This window comes from Rhinoderma darwinii, chromosome 13, assembly GCF_050947455.1.
Source record: "Rhinoderma darwinii isolate aRhiDar2 chromosome 13, aRhiDar2.hap1, whole genome shotgun sequence".
NCBI classification, from domain to species: domain Eukaryota; kingdom Metazoa; phylum Chordata; class Amphibia; order Anura; family Rhinodermatidae; genus Rhinoderma; species Rhinoderma darwinii.
This window is the reverse complement of record NC_134699.1, coordinates 12,589,872-12,614,830: the sequence shown is the minus strand read 5'-3', so window position 1 is coordinate 12,614,830 and position 24,959 is coordinate 12,589,872. Positions and strand designations below refer to the sequence as shown.

General features: G+C 45.5%; 1 protein-coding gene across 2 annotated transcripts; it reads right to left on the bottom strand.

Moving 5' to 3' along the window:
- Window positions 1–1,274: 1,274 nt before the first annotated feature.
- PRELID3B (PRELI domain containing 3B) lies at window positions 1,275–24,959 on the bottom strand. Of its 2 annotated transcripts, none has more exons than XM_075847058.1 (6): window positions 24,853–24,959; window positions 6,718–6,886; window positions 5,276–5,365; window positions 5,051–5,121; window positions 4,361–4,463; window positions 1,275–4,253 (listed from the first exon to the last, which is right to left on the bottom strand). In XM_075847058.1, exons 2-6 carry the CDS (start codon window positions 6,853–6,855, stop codon window positions 4,134–4,136), a joined length of 522 nt encoding a protein of 173 aa, XP_075703173.1. In that variant the 5' UTR covers window positions 6,856–6,886; window positions 24,853–24,959; the 3' UTR covers window positions 1,275–4,133. The 2 variants fall into 2 exon arrangements, with proteins under 2 accessions (XP_075703173.1, XP_075703172.1); XM_075847057.1 differs by lacking the exon at window positions 24,853–24,959 and adding an exon at window positions 13,230–13,340.

Here is a 24,959-nt window from a genome sequence, read left to right as displayed (position 1 = left end):
TGGTTCCATTCACTGACAACAAGCAAAAATTTGACACAAATAAGAAGCCATGGCTGTAGGTCATTTTGCATAAAGCGATTTCCAATAAGCAATTGTCTGACTAGTCCATTTGTTGACACTTTTTTTCATAATAAAATGCTAAACGTCCATCATACACGGGAGATTGTACGGATATGATCAATTTCACGAGCGATCAGCAATATTCAGCCAATTTTAGCTACGAATGTTTGTACCGTTCCTATTAGAACAATTGTAGCGCATTTACCCATTATAGCGGGGTCCCGTCTATCGGCTTAACGTTCCACATGTAATGATAATGATACCTACGGAAAAGACGATCAGTAGCGATTACTGTGATGCCAACTGTCTAGGAGTCTCCTGTGAAAAGGCATCAACTACTGACAAATCTACCAAGTGCTCCGCATCCTCTGATGAAAACACTCGCCTCTCCTCGTTTGGGCATCCTCTACTCTCGGGCGCCGCTGGACAATGCTGACACCACGGCCTGGACGCGGTCTGCGGCAGTCACCATGTTTGCGGTCGTCACCAGGAGTGAAGCGGACTGCAAGCAGCAGAGAATAAAAGTAGAGGCGGCCCTACATAGATCGCTATTCCTCCTGACCCCCCCACATACACATTTAGCCAAGCGTGCAGGTGTCCTCAATAGAAAGAGGAATAAGCTGGTGCCAGACTCCCCTAGCCGCGGCTTATCCCAGCAGGAACAATAGATTGGGCATGTTAAAATCCAACATGTCCGATCTATCTTTACTCCACTTTCCCGACATGGTGGAAGAGTCGCAACACCCCATACACATTAGATGGTCAGCCAGTCCCGCTAAAATTGGTGGGTACAGCGGAGGTTCATCTAATGTGTACGGGCACCTTTAGGGTATGTTCACATGCGGAGAGAAAACAGACTGATTTTCAGCCGTTTTTGAAGCTGAAAATGCCTTTTGAGGTGTTTTTTCTAGACATTTTTGGTGCTGTTTTTCCATTGACAATGAAAAACCGCTCCAAAAACGGCACAAGAAGTGACATGGTTCTTTTTTACGGGGCACTTTTTTTACTCGCCATTTTTTTTAAATTCAGTGGGCAGATGTTTATAGGCGTTTAGCTTCAATTTTTCAGGCATATTTCGAGGAGTAGACCCCACGAAATAGGCCTGAAAACACAGCGTGTGAACATACCCTAATAATTGCATTAAATCGTGATATATTTCGGAGTACTTCGGCACGTTACACCAACACAATGCAGACAATAAAGACAGACGCAGGTTTGTTCCTTTTCCAGCTTTTACTGGTCTTTGCTTGTCGAAATGACATACGTTACATCAAAAACAAGGAGAATATAAAAATAAAACTCAGGAGTGATAATTGTACAAAATATTTTTTGTGTTTAACCCTTCGTGCCCGTACAGGCAAGGCCACGTTACATTTCTTTCACACAAGCCAACACAATATTCTGTCATTTTCCTAAAATCTGTGATCTGCAAACTGTGGCTGACCAGCGGTTGTGAAAGCAACACCCAGCATGCCCGGACAGAAGCCGGCATGCTGGGAGTTGTAGTTTCACAACAGCTGGTCAGCCACAGTTTGCAGACCGCTGATTTAAACAGCACGCTAACATTTACTTGGCCTAAGAAAAAGGAAGGTGCTAATCTAAAGTACCTCAAATAGCTTTAAACTAGTCATATTGGGCCTCATCTATCAAAACGACGCAAAATAACCTTGTTGCCCATAGCAACCAGAGCTCAACATAATACCCGGGAAAAAATGCAAGCTGAACTCTGGTTGCTATGCGCAACAAGACCAGATGTTATCTGAGGCAGTTCTGACACACCAGGCCCATGGTGCAGAGGCAGCCATTTTGTTTCTTCAGCACATATTTTGATCCATATCACAGAGGTAGACACAAAATGGCTGCCATGTAGGACAAACAATCCATTTTTAGCTCACGTTGAATTGGGGAACCCGCTAATACCATTACAGAAGACATATTTATACTAAAGACTGGGCCAGATAATGGTGGTTAGAAAGTAAAATAAAGGGGAGGTTTATATAATAAAAAAAAAAAAAAAAAAAGGGGAACGCGGTAAGGCTGGGTTCACACGACCACATTAACGTCCGTAATGGACGGACGTATTTCGGCCGGAAGTCCCGGACAGAACACAGTGCAGGGAGCCGGGCTCCTAGCATCATACTTATGTACGATGCTAGGAGTCCCTGCCTCGCTGCAGGACAACTGTCCCGTACTGTAATCATGTTTTCAGTAAGGGAAAATTAGTGTGTGTGCACATACCCTAATAGGTGTGATTTCCTGAATCTGCATTGACCGTGCCAACATATAGGTCGATTTTTTGCACTTTTTTTTTTTTTTTTTAAATGTGTGTGAAACCGTAGCAGCCATTGGTTACATCAGTGTATAGTGATAAACAAAACGTTTTATCGCCAGCAAGCGAATTTTCTATTAATACTGGATAGGTGATAAGTGTTAAGAACGATGGGGGTTCAGCCGCTGGCGCCCCCGCGATCGCTAGAATTACGGAAAGGAGGTGTTTGAAGGAAGCGGTTCACTGCCATTCCATTCAAACTCTATGGGGGTGACGGAAACAGCCGAATGCTGCGACTATGAACGTCAAAGAAAATTGGTGAAATAACCGCGTACGTTCGTGGACTAAAAAAAAAATTAAAGTTCTTGGAAGATTGTTTCTTTAAATATTAACCCCTTCCCATCATCGCCGCACATGGGGGGTCCATGCTGAGCTTTCCTTTGTGCAATAAAACGACATTCCCAGATGAGAACCCGGCCCCCGAAAAATTCTACCTCATGTCTTTCTTATCTCAAAACGTTCACATTACGAATCTCTTCTGTATCCTGACAAAATTCAAGTCAAAAATATATTTTTTCCATAGTTTGTCACAGTTCCCGCATTTTCATTGGGGTCACTCAGCGTTTCATATTGAGTGCACGTTATTAAAGCTGCACAGTAATAGAAACTGGTAACCAGGTTCATACCACGAATCCTAAATATATATTATTGCTCATAAATTGTGGCCCGGATAATATTCAGCTTCTAGTAGTAACGTAATAGCATTATATTATTTTCCAGGATCAGGTACAATGCAATACTCAAAATACAGGCAATATCAACTAACGTATGTAGCAGAGCTGAACTTGAATATTTACCTAGTTAGGGGCTGAAACATTGTGCACTATGATAAGTCAAACTTAAAGGGGTATTCCACAGGATTATGCCGTAAATGTCTGATATGTAGGACCAACTGACACCCTCCGATCTGCTGCTGGGCTCCGGCCATTGGGTCACAAGGTGGCCGGGGGTATGGAAAAAGCCGAGTCTGCTGAGAATAGTAGTGACAGAAACAGCATAGCAAAATGTGCTCATCTGTTTCTGGACTTAACTCAGTGGCTGGAGCCCATCGACACAGGTTTTGAGGGGGGAAAGGGGGCTCTGTTCTAGAGGTAAGACCCGAATCTATCGGGCATTTATAGCATATCATGTGCATATGCCGTAAATGGCCGATATGGGGGAAGACCCCTTTAAGATAATGCACATAATTCATTGTGCTGTCACAATTGTACCGAATGACAAACTCAGCTCTACTACACCTGTACTGGTCAATTTTAAAGAGATGGGTCACTGGTTCAGTGACATCACCTGTTCTAGCATGCAAGTGGCGCCACATGCACTTTTACAACCGGATTCAGGTAAACGTATCCGTAACGGCCAAAACATTAACGTAGAGCAGCGCAAGCTTTGCCAAGTAAGACTGTGGGTGCTTGATACGAGCTTCGGGGGCTTCAGTTCGAGGCGCTGGTTTAACATGACCCTTGGTCCGACAGTGGCCATGAAGCTGGTACGATAACATCACAACTGCGCCGACACTAGAAAATGGGTTTATTGAGAGGAGGCCACGCTACAGTTGTGGATGGTCACTTCACAGCCTGGTCCCCTTCGCCGCTTGTTCCCACATTGCTGCCACTTCTCTCCAATTTGAAAAAAATCCTACTTAATAAAGATACATTCTTAAATAAGAATAAATAGATTATGTGCACGGAGAGACGCTGCAGCCTTTCCAGTAATAACACCTAATGATGACGAGGAGGAGCAAGGATCATTCCTCTACATAGGCTGCGGCGGCCATGGTCGTCCTGATGCCTCCTCTGGTTGTTGCTTTCAGATCCTCTAGTTCCGTGTTTAGTTTATTGATTACCCATTCCATGGCATCCCGGCCCTGCAATTGGAAAAATGGAAGAGTGAGGGCAGCGGAATTACTCTACCCAATTGAGCAGGTGCGTATTGCAGTGTCCTATATGGGCACAGGTCATTACCAGCGCTTACCTTGTTGGCATTACTGGATATGGTGTTTGCCATCATCCCCTCCAAATAGCTGCTCAGACTGACTCCTTTTACACTTATAATCGCTTCTTGGGTCAGCACAGTTCTGAAAACGCAAAAGTGGATTAGTTAAAAGTCAAAGCATTACCCATCTGCTTTTTGTTACGAGGGTCCCCCAACAATAAGCGGATTACATGGTGTCCCAATGCTGGAACCCCCCAGCGATCAGATGCAATCGGTGGGCAAACCCAGCAACAAGTGTTCAATTTCCTTGCAGCGCCACCACAGGAGAAATTAAGCATTACAAAGTTTTCAATTAAATCAGTGGTCTGTCTGAGTAACGTATGAATGTGCTGGGTCCTCCAGGGCAAATACGCTCCTAGTAGCCCCGCTCTGCTCAATAGACCAGGACCCTAAATGGGACCCCCGCTCTATTAACTCAGAATTGCCTAGTAGAGAGTGAATAAAAAAAGTTCAATCCACAACTCTTGAAGGTGCAAAAGATTACTAAAGCGATAGTTGTGGTAGTCTTGAAACAGTCCAATGAATGAAGACACTATACATCTATGGGTCTCCAGCGGTTGCAAAACTACAACTCCCAACATGGAGAGTGAAGAGAGTTTTAGCAGCAATGCCGCCTTTCCTAAAGTTTCTCCGTTCCGGTGCGTCTACTGTAGGGAATGGCAGACTTACTTTTTGTCATCCTGAGGATGTGGTTTGTAGACTAGTCTTTCGTCCACCGATATCATGTGTGTGAAGGTGATCTGTACAGAACAGCGGAGAGAAGAAAACAAGTCAGAGAAATGTCACGCTCTATGAACCTGCTGGGTCGTAAACACATAAAAGGCCAATAAATGTACTTATGATCCCGAGACCGCCATGGTCTCGCGATACGCCGAGGTCGCCACTTTCACTTACATTCGCAGACTTTAGTTCCATTGTTTTGGTCGCAGGGTCAACCACCGAATGTTCCTGGATGTAGGTATTCGTCCTGGATGCCCCAATAATCTACAAAAGATCACAAAAATAATTGTGTAGTTCAAGCAGACAGGGCAGGTGCTGCCATTATCTGATAGCCCACAACCACCTTCATCTCAATATATAACCTAAAGAAAAGGACGCCAAAAGACTGAAAATGTAGAAAAATAAGGAAACACTTTATTTGAGAATAACACATAAATATACAATGATTAAAAAAGAATCCATAAACCAACAGGTAAAAAAGACATACAAGCCATGCAATTTGATGTAATGAATACAGTCTGCATAGACAAAGAGTACTGAAAGCCAAATGGCTTAACCTGGCACTAAATATTTCGGCAAGCCGTATATAAGTTGTGATGAGTACAAAGTAGAAATATATATCATATACAATGGTCAAGGTAAGAGTACTCAAGTACGTAATGACAGCACCGCAAAACCATGGGCAATGCTAAAGTATAACATATAAAAGATAGTCAGAATGAATAATGACAATGCACATACCCATTGAAAGCCCAGGTTAAGAGTGCACAGCGAGATGTCTGCCCCAACGCGCGTTTCGGCGCAACTGCCTTCGTCTGGGGGTCAACGAAGGCAGACGAAGGCAGTTGCGCCGAAACGCGCGTTGGGGCAGACATCTCGCTGTGCACTCTTAACCTGGGCTTTCAATGGGTATGTGCATTGTCATTATTCATTCTGACTATCTTTTATATGTTATACTTTAGCATTGCCCATGGTTTTGCGGTGCTGTCATTACGTACTTGAGTACTCTTACCTTGACCATTGTATATGATATATATTTCTACTTTGTACTCATCACAACTTATATACGGCTTGCCGAAATATTTAGTGCCAGGTTAAGCCATTTGGCTTTCAGTACTCTTTGTCTATGCAGACTGTATTCATTACATCAAATTGCATGGCTTGTATGTCTTTTTTACCTGTTGGTTTATGGATTCTTTTTTAATCATTGTATATTTATGTGTTATTCTCAAATAAAGTGTTTCCTTATTTTTCTACATTTTCAGTCTTTTGGCGTCCTTTTCTTTAGGTTATATATTTATGCTTTGGATGCTTTATGGGTATACGCCCTAGGATCTGGCTCATACGTGAATACATGCTTGCTGATGGCCGCACCTTACTTTTTCTGAGCCTTTTTAGATCCATGCTGTGTCTTTTGGTTATATTACACCTTCATCTCAATCCCACCCTTCAGCACTCAAACAGTTAAAAACTCTAGCCCCAGCGCAATCTGCGTCTACACTAGACAGTCTCCGCTGATACAGCCATTCCTTTGTGCCTCGTAAAGGTCACTCAGTGGCGTCACAGTGCCACGCTGGGAGGGGAGGGTGACCTTGCAGTGGTTGATGGAAACTTACAGATTTGACTAATCCCGGCATCCCCCATTCTGTGCTGAGGAGCCGGTGACTGTGCAGCTTCCCGCCGCCGTCCACATGTCTGTTCAGCACGTCCACGCCAACCACGTTTGGATTCATGGGGTTCGGGTATTTCTGCATAGCGGCCGTTGTGACGGTTTCCCACGGGTGGCTGAAATACAACAGAAATAAACGTTACTAACTATACTTAACCAACTCCCCAGGAGACATAGGGTTAACAATTCAACATATAGAAGACAGAATAAAGGGGTGTCCAATCTGAACGTAACCCATTTTTGTGCTCTTTCAGAGTATACGGACGACATTTAGAGGGGACACCCCCCTATTAGTCAGAGCAGAAGTGCTGCAAAGAGCGTCTCTCGTTTTGGAACACTTATGTGACCACCTATGGACTTCCTTGATAACATCTGATCAGCTGGGGTCCCTGCGATCTTCTCACCCTCATTAAAGAACCCATTTATTTAGAATCCTGAACCTGCGCCTTTCTGATCTTTCCGTTCTACGGTAATTGCGGAGCTTACAGGTCCGTTTGCTGCTTACTGTACGGGGTGGAGTCGCCCAGCTCTTTATTACAGTCTTCTCATTTCTAAATGTTCTTCTCTTCAGGCTAAATAAAATACTATTGACAGTAACGCACCTCCCCTGTGGGATTAGGTCAATGGATAATACGCCTTCCTCAGAGTCTTAAAAAGAGACCCAGCAATAAGGACTGCAAAGACAATGAGGCTCCAACACCTGTGGGAGACCACAACACATTAGAGAAGACCAGGGGTCCTCAACTGGATCCAGACCGCGGATGCCAGTAATCCGGACCCCCAGACCTGCCGTCATATATGCATTAGATGAGGGCAGCGTCTTCAGTCAGGAGCGGAACTACCGCCAGGACATGACACACGTCAGCATCAGGACGACGTGTGTGGCGGCGCCGCCTGGCAGTGAAGAGGACCCAGGAGCGGTAAGTATATATTTATTTTGTTTTTTCTCTTCATTTGTTTAGGGGTCTGGGTTTGGATTTCCCGCTAAAAAAAAATAATAGAATATACTCTATGTAAATAGTTCTACAAAGCTTGCGAAATGTTAAGGCTGCGTTTACATCGGTGTTGTAGGCTCCGATGCAGATTCCGGCAAAAGTCCCGGACAAAAACGGCAAAGCACGCAGCGCTGTATTGTCCGCTAAAATTACGGACACCATGACGGAAACCATTAATGTTAGGGAGTTCTGTGGGGCGTCGGTGTCCGTCTCTGCCGTTATTTTCGTGGTCCTGTTCCTATGACGGAAAACAACAAAAATGACAGATGTGAACAGAGCCGTACAAGACAACATAATACTGGTGCTCAGCTCAGACCTTTACTAAAATTGGTCCCCCTGTACTAGACGGAGCGCATTTCCGAGTTTTAGATTAGTGATTTCCGACCTGCGGCTCTCCAGCTGTTGCAGAACAACAACTCCCAGCATGTCCTCAGCCTTCAAGGCCGTTGCAGCATTAGATAAATCAACATGAATGTCCATTACAGAATCTCAGAGGTAGACACGACGCGGCAGAGAGAAGACGCGTCGCGGCAGAGAGAAGACGCGTCGCGGCAGAGAGAAGACGCGTCGCGGCAGAGAGAAGACGCGTCGCGGCAGAGAGAAGACGCGTCGCGGCAGAGAGAAGACGCTTCGCGGCAGAGAGAAGACGCTTCGCGGCAGAGAGAAGACGCTTCGCGGCAGAGAGAAGACGCTTCGCGGCAGAGAGAAGACGCTTCGCGGCAGAGAGAAGACGCTTCGCGGCAGAGAGAAGACGCTTCCTTTCTAATACGGGAACCGCACAGTTATGAGACTTAGAAAACCACACAGGAGATGTAACGACTTCAGGCCGAGGCCTCGTACCTACAGTAATACTGTCACTGAAACATCAGCATCACAGAAATACACATGTAATGTCCGACAAGTTGAGTTGTTTCACACTGTATGAACAATGGTAGTGTGCGGGTTATATTTCTCTGTTATCAGCCACTTCAGACTAGAAAGGCCTAGGATGACTGTACCGACCTACAATAGGATCACAAGAATTCTGCATCGACAACTCTTCCCACAATCACATTTTTGCTCTGGGATCTAAATATTTATTGCTCCGTAGCCTGAAATGGCTGATACCAGAGAGCAACAGCTCAAAGAAAGAAAGAAAAAAAAAAAAAAAAAAAAGGACTGTAGGTTTAACGTTCATCCATAAAGTCACATGATACCTCTAGAACTATATAAGAGTCAAGTCACATGGAGCGGTGGCATGTATGTAGCGATGGAAAGAAGCGTGATACAGAGGAAGCCGGCAGTTGCGGCGACCCATCCCCCCCACTCCCTTTTTAACATTCCAGAGCTAACGAGAAACGCATGCAGGTCCCATCAACCCCACCAACATGGCCGCCACACTGCAGTCACACATCCTCCAACCACAATTAACCTTTACACTGCCAAATATAGGAACTCAGCTGTAGGAAATATGAGGCGTGAGTACTTCTGCAAAGCAAAAAATAAAAGGGGACACTCGACCTCGCAGATGAGACTTGAAAGCTTGCAATCGTTGTTACCACATTTCACGAGACACTAGACACAAAGTCTATCGTAACTTCTTCCTACCGCGCAGATGGAAATCAAGCTATTGCTCCCTGTTATCAGCTAATTCAGGCTGACTGTAGTCGTGACTGGCATGGTCCAGAGAAATCCCTGCCCCCACAATCACTACCTTATCTCCAGATACAGCTACACGCACCTGTTATGAAACGCCTCTTAGGGTATGTGCACACACACTTATTACGTCCGTAATTAACGGACGTATTTCGGCCGCAAGTCCCGGACCGAACACAGTGCAGGGAGCCGGGCTCCTAGCATCATACTTATGTACGATGCTAGGAGTCCCTGCCTCGCTGCCGGACAACTGTCCCGTACTGAAAACATGATTATACTACGGGACAGTTGTCCTGCAGCGAGGCAGGGACTCCTAGCATCGTACATAAGTATGATGCTAGGAGCCCGGCTCCCTGCACTGTGTTCGGTCCGGGACTTGCGGCCGAAATACGTCCGTCCATTACGGACGTAATTAGTGTGTGTGCACATACCCTTATAGCGAGTGGCCCTTTGAGAGGTGACGTTTGCAGAAGACGCTGCAGTTTGACATAATATTTGATTTAGTTTATGACCGAAATTCCAAACCCGCCTGATAATCTACGATGTCACTATGTATAGGATGGTGGCTATTTGGACAGCACCTGTGGTCCACCGACAAGGATTAACCAGTTAGGTAAAGGGCGAGGTGCGGGTACTGTTCACAACACTGTCACCATACAAAGATATTAATGAGTCATTAAGAAACTATTCTGCCGTGTAATTAAAGGATGCAGCGTGCCTTGTGCTTCTGAGCAGTGAACTGCAAGTCCCAGCATGTCATGGCAGCCTGTAGCTGGGAGAAATCATTCATCTATTATTATAGGATTATCTGCTATTATAAGATTATTAAAAAGAGGCCCGGTCTGAGTAAATAACTGTATCCCTAAAATGCTCGACCATCATTTATTAGAACTCTGCATTTTGATCTTCCTGTAATTCCCCCTGGAAATTCATACATTTCCAGGAGGAACAACAGAGGAACGGCACAATGCAGAGATCAGCATATCCAGCATTGTTATTTCACAGGGAATACAACTATTTCCTAGACATGTCAGGACGGCTGTTGGGTCCTATTTAAAGGGGCAATAAAGAGAAGTCTGTCCCCTTTAGAACAGATCAGCCTCACCTGTGTATGTATAATCGCGGGGTTCTGGTCACTAATCTAAACGAAGAACACTACAGTCAGCTTTCCCCACATGAAGTGGCTGATAACAGGGAACAATAGCTTACATTCAACCAAGAATCAATTCTAAGGAAACCGAGAAATCCCTTTTGATCTTTTCGTCACCTGAAGGTCATAGACATCAATGTGACGTGTAGAATAGTGTGCCATCATGTGGGTAAAGTTCACGCTACAATCTACTCTGGATATATCCGTTTTGCAAACACCCAGGTCACTAATGTCCTCATCCTACAAGCAGCTCCCACATCTGTATCTGGGAAAGCTGGGTGACAATCACTATGACGGCCATGACACATCCATATGATCAGTTACCTATCATTTCCAGAAGATGCAAATCTTCCTCTACCTAACAAAACAACCACCCACCCGAGCGAAAGTAGCGAGATAGATATATATATATATATATATATATACACACACACACACACACACACACACACACACACCGCGATCAGCCATAACATTATCACCACGTGCCTAAGGCTTCGTTCACATCTACGTCGGGGCTCCGTTCATGGGTTCAGTCAGACCTTTCCATCAAGGGAACCCATGAACGGAAACCATAGCTTTCCGTTTGCATGATCATTGATTTCAATGGTAATGCTTCCGTTGCTAATGGTTTCCGTTTGTATCCGTTCTGTAAGGTTTCTGTTTTTTTGGTGGAATCAGTAGCGAAAAAACAGACACCTTACAGAACAGAGACAAAACGGAAACCATTAGCAACGGAAGTGTTACCACTGAAATGAAAGGTAATGCAAACGGAAAGCTATGGTTTCCGTTTATGGGTTCCCCTGACGTAACCCTGACGCAGATGTGAACGAAGCCTAATATTGGGTAGGTCGCCTCGTGACGCCGGTACAGCTCGGCACATGGGACTCCACAGCATCTCTGAAGGTTTCCGGCACAAGACGTTGGCATCAGATCCTGTAAGGTGCGGTCTTCATGGATCGGAATGGTTTCTCCAGCACATAACACGGATGATCGATCGGATTGAGATCTGGAGACAGGTCGACACTTTGACCTCTAACGCTCCTCAGAACATTCCTGGACATTTTTTGCAGTGTGGCGCGGGCATTATCCTGCTGAAAGAGGGCACTGCCATTAGGGAATACCGCTGCCATGAAGGGGGTACTTGGTCTGCAGCAATGTGTAGGTAGGTGGTGCATGTCACATCCACATGAAGGCCAGGACCCAAGGTTCCCAGCCCAACATTGTCCAGAGCATCACACTGCCCCGACGTTTTTCCCATAATGCATCGTGGTGCCATCTCTTTCCCAGGTAAACGCCGCACGCGCACCCGGCCGTCCACATGATGTAAAAGAAAACGTGACCAGGCGCCTCCTTCCATTGCTCCATTTCGGGTGCCCACCTGCCCATTGTAGGCGCTCTCGGCAGTGGTATTAACGTCACGGCTGATCTGTGTATGTAAATATACGTATAGCGTGGTCATGTACGGCAATCTGCAACCTAACACTCCAGCTGTTGTGAAGCTACAACTCCTAGCGGAGCATGCTGGAGGTTGTAGTCTTACAGTGTGCAGGCCGCTGGTCTAGCGTTAAGTTATTGTGCAATTATATGTCACCGCTCGTCTGTCCTGATCATTACAGCGCCAGACACAGACGTCATACCCATTAAATATGACATTTTAGATCTCTACAAAACGCAGTGAATATTTTTTTAATCCACCAAAGATAATCCAGAAAAACCTGATAATCCAACGCTCGTTCCTGGCACAGAACAGAACATGAAGCAGAATCATTTCTAGGAGAAGCCAATAATCCAGAAAGTCTGATGATCCAGAAAAAATACCCATTGATGACTGGTTTATATAATGATACCCTAATAGAATGTAGCAGAGCTGGTCGTGTCGCTTATGGGTTCTACATGCAGATGTTATATTACTAATAAACACTCATTAGTAACAAAGACGGGCGGATGCTGCAATTATATCCAGGTCCTTACGCCCGGGGGCGTTCTATGTGGGCAGCGGCCCCCACATCCTGCCTCGGTTTAAATCATAAAAGTGTCATTGTTGCTCAAAGCAACCAATAGAAGTCAGATCACAAAAGATCGGGTTGCTATGGGCAACCATGACCATGACACCTTGTGTGTCTACAGTGTATATGGATCCAATAGAGTGTGACATCATCATGTACGGAAAGAATGGCGCACCTACCAGCGGTCACATCTTTACCTATGACATCACGGCCCCCAAACCCTGCACAAACAAAGATGCAGCTGCGATTGGCTGCCGCTGTCATGTGACATCACGTTATTGTGTAGTGGAGGATCAATGGAGGCTGGAGAAAAAAATCCAATTTTTCTAGGCGAGAAACTTACAAAAATTAAACGACAGTTACCAAATCTGAGATTTTTTTTTATAGGACTACAAATCCCAGCAAGTATTTCACTGCACTCCATGGTTTAGGTCACCAGTGACCACTCAGCTGTTGGCGAACTGCAACTCCCAGATTGCCTTGGAGCTTCAGCCAGACTAATTAGGAGTCTAGGGCTCGCAAGACATGCTGGGATTTGTAGTCCCATAAACCGTCCATTAGCTGATCTTGTTAAGGAACATTCCATTATGCGACCGCGCAAATTGCCCATATAGACCCCCTCGGCAGACAGCGATGAGCACAACACTTCTAATACGCCTCCAATACTTACTCAAACACGTGTTCTGAGGCCCAGATCTTCATGTTGCCGGTGGTAGAACCTCTCTGCCCGCCAGACACCGAGTGACACGGACGTTCGCCTAGTGCGCAGTCCAGGCAGGAGCGGCAACCAATCAGAGACCGCGGCGTCACTCGTTACGTTCCTGATTTGCGTCACCTAGCCCCGCCCCTGACCCGGCGTTGTTAAAGGAACAGGAGGTGACCTTCACGTGCCGGTCGTGTGTTTAACCTCTTGCGCTCACTTATAATACAGGTTCACTTTCAGGCTTGTCGTGTGACACCGAGGGCGTCAGGCAGAATATAGAACAAGGACAGAGAGTGACAATAATCGCATAGTGCCAGCTGGAGAACCCCCATACTGTGCCAGCCAGAATGGACACATTATTACTACTAAGTGGAGTACCCCCATAAATGTTGCAAACATGAATCACCCACATTGATAGTGCTAGCTTGTGTAGCTCCACTAATACTACTACCAAGCAGAGTACCCCCTATAAATGGTGCCAACCTGAATGCCCCATCATTGATTGGATACCCCCATGGATTTCACCAGCCAGAATGCCCTCATTAAAACCATACAGAGTACCCCCATAAATGGTGCCAACTAGAATGCCCCGATGAAGTACCAGCTTGATACCCTCATGTTTATTGTCAGCTTGAATACCCCTATTAATACTACCAAGTGGAGTACGAGTACCCATATAAATGTTGCAAGCTAAAATGTCAAGCATATTGCCAGTCTGAATGCCCCTAGTAATACCAAGTGAAGTAACCCCATAAATGGTGCCAACCTGAATGCACCCCCATTGATAGTGACAGCTTGAATACCCCCGTGCATTTCATCAGCCCGAATGCCCTCATTAATACCACCAAGCGGAGCACCCCCATAAATGGGTCAAGCCAGAACGCTTCAATGAATAGTGCCAGGTGGCATTTCCATATAAGACTGGTAGGCAGAACAAAAACGAAATAACTGTTTTTTTTTGTTTTTTTGGGGGGGGGGGGGGGGGGTGTTGTATACAGGTTCTGCCGCCCCCACCTTGACAGATAGGTGGCGGATCTCCTATACACAAGACACACTTTGTTATGACTTGTGCAAGGCCTGAGGAGGGGGGAGGAAACTAAAGAGAGAATACCTGTGTCATGCTCCGCCCCTCAGACCCTGCCCTACATATTAGTATCACTTTAGCCCAGAATGTTCCTTTAAGATGCAATGGGTTATAACACTTCAGAATTCTCCTGCTCTTAACCCTTAACATTCCGTATTTATTAGTGGTAGATACATGCAGACAGAATTTGTACTGATCATTTCGGTCATCAGTCACACAAGTATCTCAGGAGGAATCTTCCCCATTCTCTGCATAGTCCAATGAACTTTCCAATTTATTAGTCCCATGAACTGGAAACAATCCTGGTGCCATCACAGAAGTACAGATTATCGCCTCATATCAGATTATCTGTGCCAACACCAGTGGCACTAGTCCTGCCAGCACCCCTCAGCCATCAGGGCTCACAGCTCAATGAAGGACCACAGCGGCCATGTTGGTTGTCACCCAGCTTTCCAAAAAAAGAGATAACACTGACCGAAAATAATATGTTTTTAAATTTTCTAATTCCTTACAAGATCCTTTCTTGCTGACAGTGAATGAAAGCATTTATTGTTTACATCCACAGCCTGCTAAACTCCCCCCCCCCCCCTCGCCTCATCCTGCTCACTTAGCTGGAGTTAGTTACAATGTATCAGTGTAGCTATCAACTTGGAGTCCAGGATTTGTGCTCCCTACACTGATACATTGTAACAAACCCATCATAAGTGTGAGCAGAACTAGACCAGAAGCGGTTTTTAGCCTCCGGTTATAAACAAGGTTTTTACTCACTGACAGCAATAAGAGATCAGAGCTTTTTTGATTATAAAATGATCTTTATTTAGACAAGACTTGAAAACGTCATTTTATAACGACAACTTATGCAACGGTGTTTCAATTCGTCAATATAATTTAAAAAATCTCTGCTTGTTGTCAGAGAATGGAAACATTATTTTTTAGATCCAGAGGCTGAGAACCCTCAGGCCTTGTTCACACAAAGGAAAATTCACACGTATTCCAAAACGATTTCTGCGTCGGAAAAAATGTAAGTTCCGATTATTACACGCCTCCTGTTGTTTTCAATGGGAAACCGACCTGTTGATCATACGGACTGAATTTTCAGCGTGCAGACTTGAAAACCGCATCTCCGAAAAAAAGAAGTGACATATCACTCCTAGATTTGGTTTACTCGTGAAAACAGCGTCGGGTAGCGAGATTCATGGCTGTGGAGATGACAACCGCGGCAGAAATCCGAGGGTTGACTTTGATTTCTGTCGCAGATTCATGACCAAATCCACGTTGGACTTTTCTACATTACAAAAATCACCCAGGCCTTACAAACCTAACACTTCTCATCGCTGAGGGTTTGTCACAATTGTATCCAGTGTAGAAAATCCTGTGAGTGAATTACATTCACAGCACAAATCTCTCTGCTGTCCTGATAATTTGCTACAATGTATCAGTGCAGGAAAATGTATCAACCTGGAGTCCAAACAGTTTAGGGCCTGTTCACATCAGCGTTAGGTTCCGTCAGTCGACTGCGCTATAGATTCAATTAAAAAAAAGGAGAAACCTTACGGAACGGAGACAAATGGAAACCATTAGCAATGGAAGCATTACCAATGAAATCAATGGTAATGCAAACAGAAAGCTACGATTTCTGTTGATGGGTTCCCCTGACGGAAAGGTCTGACGGGACCCATCAACGGAACCCAACGCTTCACAGACGCTTCTCTAGACTGGATACAATTGTAGCAAACCTTCAGCTGTGAGAAGTATTTAATCTGTTAGGCTCAATGTGTTATCTGTGTAATGAAGGACAGGACAGCTCCTCCTTGTCACCGCTCTCCACTCCAGTCAAGAATTGGGCATCCTGAACAGCGGACCCCCCCCCCCCCTCTATTAACTCAGTATGGAAGTGGGTTTTCTAAACTGGACAATCCCTTGAAGTGCATATGCCACCCTCTTATGTAAACAGCCTGGGTTCATATGTGCAGCGTCTAGGACAGAGATTTTTATTTACACGTAGTGTCCCTTTGCGTCTATTATTTAAAGGGTAGCTAAACGTTCGACAAACTTCCGACATGTCAGAAGTTTGGATTGGTGGGGGTCCGAGCACTGAGACCCCCACCAATGACTAGAACGAACCAGCTGAAGCGCTCAGCCGCTTCGTGTCCGTTCGGCTTTTTCCGGAAATAAATGTATCGGTGTACGGACGCAACAAAAAGTCTATGAGCCCGTACTCCGATACATCGGCTTTCCGGAAAAAGCCGAACAGACACAAAGCGGTTGAGCGCTCACACTAGCGCTTCAGCTGGTTCGTTCTAGCGATTGGTGGGGGGTCTCAGTGCTCGGACCCCCACCAATTCAAACTTCTGACATGTCATAATGATATGTCAGAAGTTTGTTGAACGTTTAGTTACCCTTTAACAGTACAGCCGAGATGCAGGTTGTACCCATAAATAACAACTAATAACTCCGGCTGCCAAGAACACGGATCCTCCAGAGTGAAGATGACGCAACACGCGGGACTGAATTGTGGAACTGGGTGAGAGGTGACAGTCTGTTCCTGTCTCAGCCGCCAACCCTACAAGTGTCATGTGAGACCAGGCCTTTTGTGCAGATACAAGGTGACATTGTATGGGGAACGTTCTCTGCCCCCAAGCACTGTCCCACGTCACATGAGAACCTAAAGAGGACCTGTCACCTCTCCTGACAGGTCTGTTTTAGTAAATACTTGTATTTCCCACAAAATAACAATTCAGGATCATCTTTTCTTAGAACTGTGTGTTGTGACGTTCCTCTTTTATTCCTCCTAGAAATGTATGAATAAATTGACTACTGGGTATTTCCAGTCCCTTTATCAAAAAGTGCGGGTCCATACACAGTCTGAGGCTGTGAGCACTGATTGGACAGTGTCAGACTGCGTGGGGACACACCCCCAACTGGTAACTCCCAGCTGTCAATTTACTCATACATTTGTAAGAGGAATAACAGAGGAACGGCACAATGTACAGTTGTAAGAAAAGATGCTCAAGTATTTTCTAAAATAAAAACATCAGAAATCGGATATAAATAAAGCAAATGTCCACACTTCAGCACCATTTTTTTAAATTATCTAATTAGGTCCAAAATTCTGGGAGGATTAATTTTTGAATATGTCATATATAGAAGTCAAAGCTCCCTCCCGTGATACAGAGATCCAAATCCCCTGCCTTGGCAAGCAGACACCACTAGGGGAGATTACTGCATACTATTTATACATTAAACGCAATGATAAAAAAAATATACAGTAAACTCGCAAGCTCCCCCTAGTGGTCACTGCAAGCAGACAGAATTTTATTATCTGACTGTGTTTATGCAGGGAATTTGGAGATTTGTATCAGGAAATAAGAAGTGACCCCTATAAAATATATTAAGAAACCAGTGCAGAATGATGGACCTAAAATTGATATGGTGTTAAAAGCTGGAGATTCACTTTAATAACATGTATCAACTATGATGATTGGGAGACCCCTGCCAGTTTCGGGATAAATCGTACGTAGAGACGGCTGAGCAATGCACATATGACCTGCACCATACAGGTCTATGGGGAGATACAGAACCAGCTGAGCTTGCGGTTTCCATATATACCATAGCAGGATATGCCATTCTCTATTTAAAGGGATAGTTTGTGGCATATCAACCATTCACTTCAGTACGAGGAGCTGCTGGCATAAATATGGGGTTCCCTACAACCTGAACAGCATCTACTCTCCAAAATGTGAGAAAAACTTTTCTTTCCATGCTGGTATGTCCAATGCTTGCAACTCATATTAATTTCTGGGGAAAAGCAAGCAGGATGATGGTTATTCCACTGTGATTGGCTTCTAGGAAGACCTGAGAATAGGAGGGACCTCTGGGTGACCAGGTGACAAAAATAGCAGATGCATGGGAGCGGACATGGCTGACAATGATGGCTTATCCAGACACTGAAGGCAGGAGAAGTCATGAGCACAAACAGTTGAGTTTAGAAGAGAAAAACTGCACACAAGGTTATATTTTTTTTTTATAAATTCTTTTATTTATCAATTTTTCAAACATAACACGATGATGCAAAAGAATCTGCAAGCAAATAGCACTTCGGCACGCAGGCTGGAAAATGAGGACATCTTGTATGATGTGTGTGCAATCAGAGAAATATCAACATTAATTGGGGCTAGGGCCTTGCATCCCGAACCTGCAGACATGCACAAGGCCCACAGTGAGGCTAGGAGTCCCTGCCTCGCTGCAGGACAACTGTCCCGTACTGTAATCATGATTACAGTACGGGACAGTAGTTCCACGCAGAGGCAGGGACTCCTAGCGTCGTACATCACTATGATGCTAGGAGCCCAGCTCGCTGCACTGTGTTCGGTCCGGGTCTTCCGGCCGAAATACGTTCCGTACATTACGGACTTAACATGGTCGTGTGAACCCAGCCTGAGACATAATTCAAGAGGGGGAAAGAACAAGGAGAGGAGAAAAAAGGAAAGACGGGAGGGAGGGCAAAGGACGAATTCTGGTGTCATATGCCCTGTAAAGGGCACAAATCAGGAGGCTACGATGTTCCTGAACTCCACTGATGCTTGAAACCTGACCCAGTGATACCAGGTCTTCATGAACTTGGCGTGAGTACCTCTCATGGATGCCGTGAGATCATCCATCCTCATGATCTCCGGTATCTTATTAAACCACATGCTGAGCGACGGCGTACCAGATTGTCTCCACAGCGCTGGTATGCAGGCCCTGGCAGCGTTCACCAGGTGGCGGACCACTGAGCGACGATATGAGGATAGTGGAACCTCGCACAGATGGAGCAAGAAGAAGGCCGGTGTGCCCGGGAGCGGGAAGTCGGTGAATTTAGAAGTGATGCGCCATACCTCCGACCAAAAGTCAGTCAGCCTCGGGCACTCCCAAAAGACATGGAGAATCGTTCCCACTTGGTCGCCACATCTCCAGCACAGCAGGGAGACCGCCGGAATCATGGCATGTAATCTGGAAGGCAGCCTATACCATTGTGTTAAAATTTTAAATCCCGCTTCTTGATACCTGCTGGCCATGGACGATTTATGTGTCATCGTGTATACCTTATCTTGTTATTCAGCCGAGAGTGAAATTCCCAAATCCCTTTCCCACCGTAGCAAATATGTGGGTGTGGAGAGGGTAGATGGGGAGATCAGTAGGGAGTACAGTCTGGATAGAGAGTGCTGCATCGAGCCCGTGCCTGCGCAGAGGAGTTCATACGGAGTTTTGGCCCGTGCATATTCCGCAGAGTTAGGTAAGGACCTCAGGAAGTGTCTCAGCTGAGTGACTTGCCAGGGAGTGAGGGGAAGAGGGTCTGTCAAAGACGTCAGTTGCGGGCCAGTCATCCATGACTCCCCTTGCAGGTAATGGGAAGCGGGGCCCCTACCTGCCTGCAACCAGCTCCGAAAAGGACCCCCCTCCCGCCCTGGAGGAAACGCCGGGTTACCCAAGACCGGGAACATGGGGGACGGAGATGGGGAGATCTCTTTCCGGGGAAAGACCTTTAACGCCACTGTCACAAGGTTATATTTTTAACACTAATACGAGAAAACTTCAGATAATCCGACATGGATTATGTGCAGATGTTACAGACTATAAAAGATTAAAGTATAATTATAATAGCGTTTCCTAACCTGCCCCACCCTACAGGAGTAATTTTACATGTGGTTAGAAGCGTTAATAATAACATACACATGTAGTGCTGAAACCTGTGTGTCAGCCACATCACTGTCCACAACACTACAACTATACACGCTAGGTAGGATATGGGGTATGATGTGATTTGGACTCGCACAATGTCCGCATATGACTTGTATATTCTATATGATGTGAGATATTGCTCAGCTTCGGATGTAGCATTAGAATTTGACTAATAACCTGGGCGATCATACTGCATAGAGATATTTACAGCTCGCTGCCCCCTGCTGGATAGTCACAGGTATGATATTTCTTCATCATGAATAAAAATTGTTCCAGTGCTGGGCCAAACCTATAAAATATAAGGGAAACAATCTATGAAGGTGACCATACACACAGTTGTCGAGCAGCTATCTTTCCCAACGTCGCCATGGACAACTACTCCACTTCTCCCTCGTTTCCTTACATCTCCCCTAATGTCTTTCTGTCTGAGCTTTTCATGGCTAAGTCAATACATAGAGATGGCAGTCACCTATTGCCGTCACTTGTAACACGTGCTCTGTGTACATAGTGATAACCTCAGTCGCGTCAAGGTCTGGTATGAGGCTCGCCATATCCAACACTGGGAGCTATAGAACGGTCTTCAGAGTAATGCGGTCCTTGACTTGACTGTTCACATTGACTTGACTGTTCACAAGAGCTTACAATCTGGAAAAGGAACGGTGTCTCTGTCTCTATCCATCAAGCAGCCTTATCATATAAGCCAAGGACAAAGTGAAGGAAAAACATGAATGCCGCAATACTGACAAGGTCATGGATGCTTTTACAGACAAAAAAAGAATTTCCCATGAGGCCCTCATAGACTGCAGCACCCCTGTATCTAAAAAGAGACTTATGTTATGTTGTTCATCCTGATCTTCCTGGTTCTTAAATACAATGCCAGAGTTCAACCGTCAGAAGACATAGGCAGAGAAGGCAGAAGAATATCTCTATGTGCCACCAGCTTTTAGGGTATGTGCACACGATGAGAGGCTTTTACGGCTGAAATGACAGACTGTTTTCAGGAGAAAACAGCTGCCTCGTTTCAGCCGTAAAAGCTCCTCCTCGTATTTTGCGAGGCGTCTGTGACGCTTGTATATCTTGAGCTGCTCTTCATTGCGTTCAATGAAGAACGGCTGAAATTACGTTGCAAAGAAGTGCCCTGCACTTCTTTGCCGAGGCAGTCAATTTACGCGTCGTCGTTTGACAGCTGTGGCTGGGTTCACACGACCTATTTTCAGGCGTAAACGAGGCGTATTATGCCTCGTTTTACGTCTGAAAATAGGGCTAGAATACGTCGGCAAACATCTGCCCATTCATTTGAATGGGTTTGCCGACGTACTGTGCAGACGACCTGTAATTTACGCGTCGTCGTTTGACAGCTGCCAAACGACGACGCGTAAATTGACTGCCTCGGCAAAGAAGTGCAGGACACTTATATACATTATATGCAGGGCACTTATATACATTATATGCAGGGCACTTATATACATTATATGCAGGACACTTCTTTGCAACGTAATTTGAGCCGTTCTTCATTGAACTCAATGAAGAGCAGCTCAAGATTTACGAGCGTCACAGACGCCTCGCAAAATACGAGGAGGAGCTTTTACGGCTGAAACGAGGCAGCTGTTTTCTCCTGAAAACAGTCTGTCATTTCAGCCGTAAAAGCCTCTCATCGTGTGCACATACCCTGTCAAACCACGACGCGTAAATTACAGGTCGTCTGCACAATACGTCGGCAAACCCATTCAAATGAATGGGCAGATGTTTGCCGACGTATTGTAGCCATATTTTCAGGCGTAAAATCGAGGCATAATACGCCTCGTTTACGCCTGAAAATAGGTAGTGTGAACCCAGCCTTAGGGTATGTGCACTCGATAGCAGGCATTTACGTGTGAAAAGACAGACTGTTTTCAGGAGAAAACTGCTGCCTCGTTTCACACGTAAATGCTCCTCGTATTATGAGTTTATAAATTTTGAGCTGTGCTTCATTGAGTTCAATGAAGAACGGCTCAAATTACGTTGCAAAGAAGTGCCCTGCATATAATGTATATAAGTGCCCTGCATATAATGTATATAAGTGCCCTGCACTTCTTTGCCGAGGCAGTCAATTTACGCGTCGTCGTTTGACAGCTGTCAAACGACGACGTGTAAATGACAGGTTGTCTGCACAGTACGTCGGCAAACCCATTCAAATGAATGGGCAGATGTTTGCCGACGTATTGTAGCCCTATTTTCAGACGTAAAACGAGGCATAATACGCCTCGTTTACGTCTGAAAATAGGTCATGTGAACCCAGCCTTATATTAACTGTGAATGACAACGGGTCTACAAAAGCCTAAAAAAACATCAGACCCGTGAATGGGGCACAAAAGATAGGTCAGAAAACATTGACCATTGGGAAACTTTAGGATGGGCCAGACTTCACTTGGCGGTTTCTGTTATATCTGTTCATTTCAATGGGGAGACACGGCACATGTGGGCCGCTCATGGGACCAGTCTGAGACCCCACAAAAAATGTGGTGGAATACCCCTATCTTACTGGTGATTTGATCTCGGAATATTTTTTATTTTATTTTTTAATCCTTATATCCATACAGTAAGAGAAATCATCTTAACATGTATGGACTTCATTGTGAGATTTTGCTGGGCTTGTGCTTATACACAGTATCCAATCTGAGCAAGCAGAGCTGCAGTGTAAATCATGGTTCATGGACAGTGCAGCATTCTGAGTCTCAGAGTACCCCAGACATAGACCATGCAGCTTAGATGGAGCCATTGGTCATAGATGTGACCTATTACATTAGAGCCAAGTAGTTGACTTATAAATAAGACTTCCAGCCGTGATCCTAAGATGATATATATGCAGTAAAAGTGTTAACAAAAACACATTGTTTCCAGGCCAGCCGGCTCCAGCAATGTCACAACCCCTATTGTTAGAAGGACAATGAGCCGGTGGGTGACTGAACACTTCTATTGCTGCGCTGGTGTTTACAATGAAGTTCACGTTCTGTCCTCCAAACAACTGGTTAATAACTAAACGTTTCATCTTCCCCCGAGATGGTCGCAGATAAACATTTCAGCCGAGGCTCATCCCCTCCCCACATACAGCGACCACATGGCTGGCCACTTCATCCATAAGGCCTTAGGCTGGTTTCACTAGCCCCCACCAGCGTGACCGCCCTGCTGTGCGGCTCGTGTTCCCCCACTATTGTGATCGTCTGCTCTGCGGCTCGTGTTCCCCCACTAGCGTCATCACCCTGCCGTATGGCTCGTGTTCCCCCACTAGCAAGATCCCCTGCCATACAGCTCGTGTTCCCCCACTAGGGATCGCCCTGCCGTATGACTCGTGTTCCCCCACTAGGGTGATCGCCCTGCTGTGCGGCTCAAGTTCCCCCACTAGCGAGATCGCCCTACCATACAGCTTGTGATCCCCCACTAGCGATCGCTCTCCTGCCGTACAACTAGTATTCCCCCAATAGCGAGATCACCCTGCCATAAAGCTCATGTTCCCCCACTAGCGTGATCACCCTGCCGTACAGCTCTTGACTTGCTCGCTGTGGCCAACCAAAACCTACTTGCCCTTCTCAGAGAGTAGTGTCGTGATCCTTTTTCCTTTCTTCAGTGTATACCTTCACCTGTCTGCCCCTTATACCCCCTTAGCCTCTGCTCCCTTTACCTGGCGACCTGTTCCCTGCCTAGTTTCCCGTCTGACTGCCCCTCTGCTCAGGTGTGACGTTCCCATCCCACACCTTTCCTGGACTTCACAGTGCCGCCGACATTGCGGTCATACCCTTTTAGAACCCCTCAACCTTGAGCCAACTAAGGGATCGCATAATGACCCTTATGGATCCTCGTTTTGAATCCCAACCAAGCTCGTCGCTTTATAGATCTGGCACTGTATGTGTATAGGGAAGCCTTCCGTGGGCTGAGCCAGTGTTGGCTTCTTTACATGCGGCCATGGCCAGGAAGGGGGAGCTACAGAAGAAAAAACAATCAGAATTTTTTAATACCATAAAGTGAAACTTTTTGGAATATACAGTAAAATTTCGATAATCCAACATGATTGTGGCTACTGGATTATTGGAAATTCTAATCTATTAGAAATTCAGATTTACACCTACATATACCGTATCTATGTACCTGATTGGCGTGGTCATCCCCAGACCTTTACTGCTGGAGGTCAGAGACCTCCCCCCCGCCATAGGAGACCAAACTAGACATGTAAACGTCCCAACACTGATGATTATAATATACACCTCAGCTGCTGCAGAACCTGTTTTTGATGGATTGACAGGTAATAAATAGCCTCCTTTTTCTCCAAAAAGAAGACCAGGTATGCACTGAGCTTCGGCGGAAGCTGGGGAACTTTATAATGCACATTGCACCTGTTGCAGAAACTCTTTGTAAAGAGAAAAGATGACCTGTCAATCAGTGACGGACATTAGGCCACCTGTTTCCTGTTGAAAAAGAGGTTCTTCAGCAGCTGGGGCCTATATCATACAATAAATTTAAGTAAAGCCTCACTGCAATATGATTGCACACTCTATAATAACAAAAAAAAAAAGAATGTAAAGTTTGGTGCACAGCAGTCATGACTGACACAATGAACACAAGGGGGCACCAAAGTTCCGCAGTAACCGACTAGCGTCGCTGTAATTCAGCGATCGTTCCTTTAACTGTAATCCATTTACAACTAGTACCGGCCATCTCTCACCGCAAAGACGGTTTAAAATAATGGGTCATACATGAAACGTCCCCCCTCAATCAGTGCTCAGATGATTGTGCACGCTGTATGCGACTTACGTTCTTGCTACTGTTCAGATTGGCGGAGAGGGCTCACCTGCGGCCATTTACTTGGTGCATAAGGGGCCACCAAGCTTCTCTTTCTTAGGATATCTTATAGATACCCT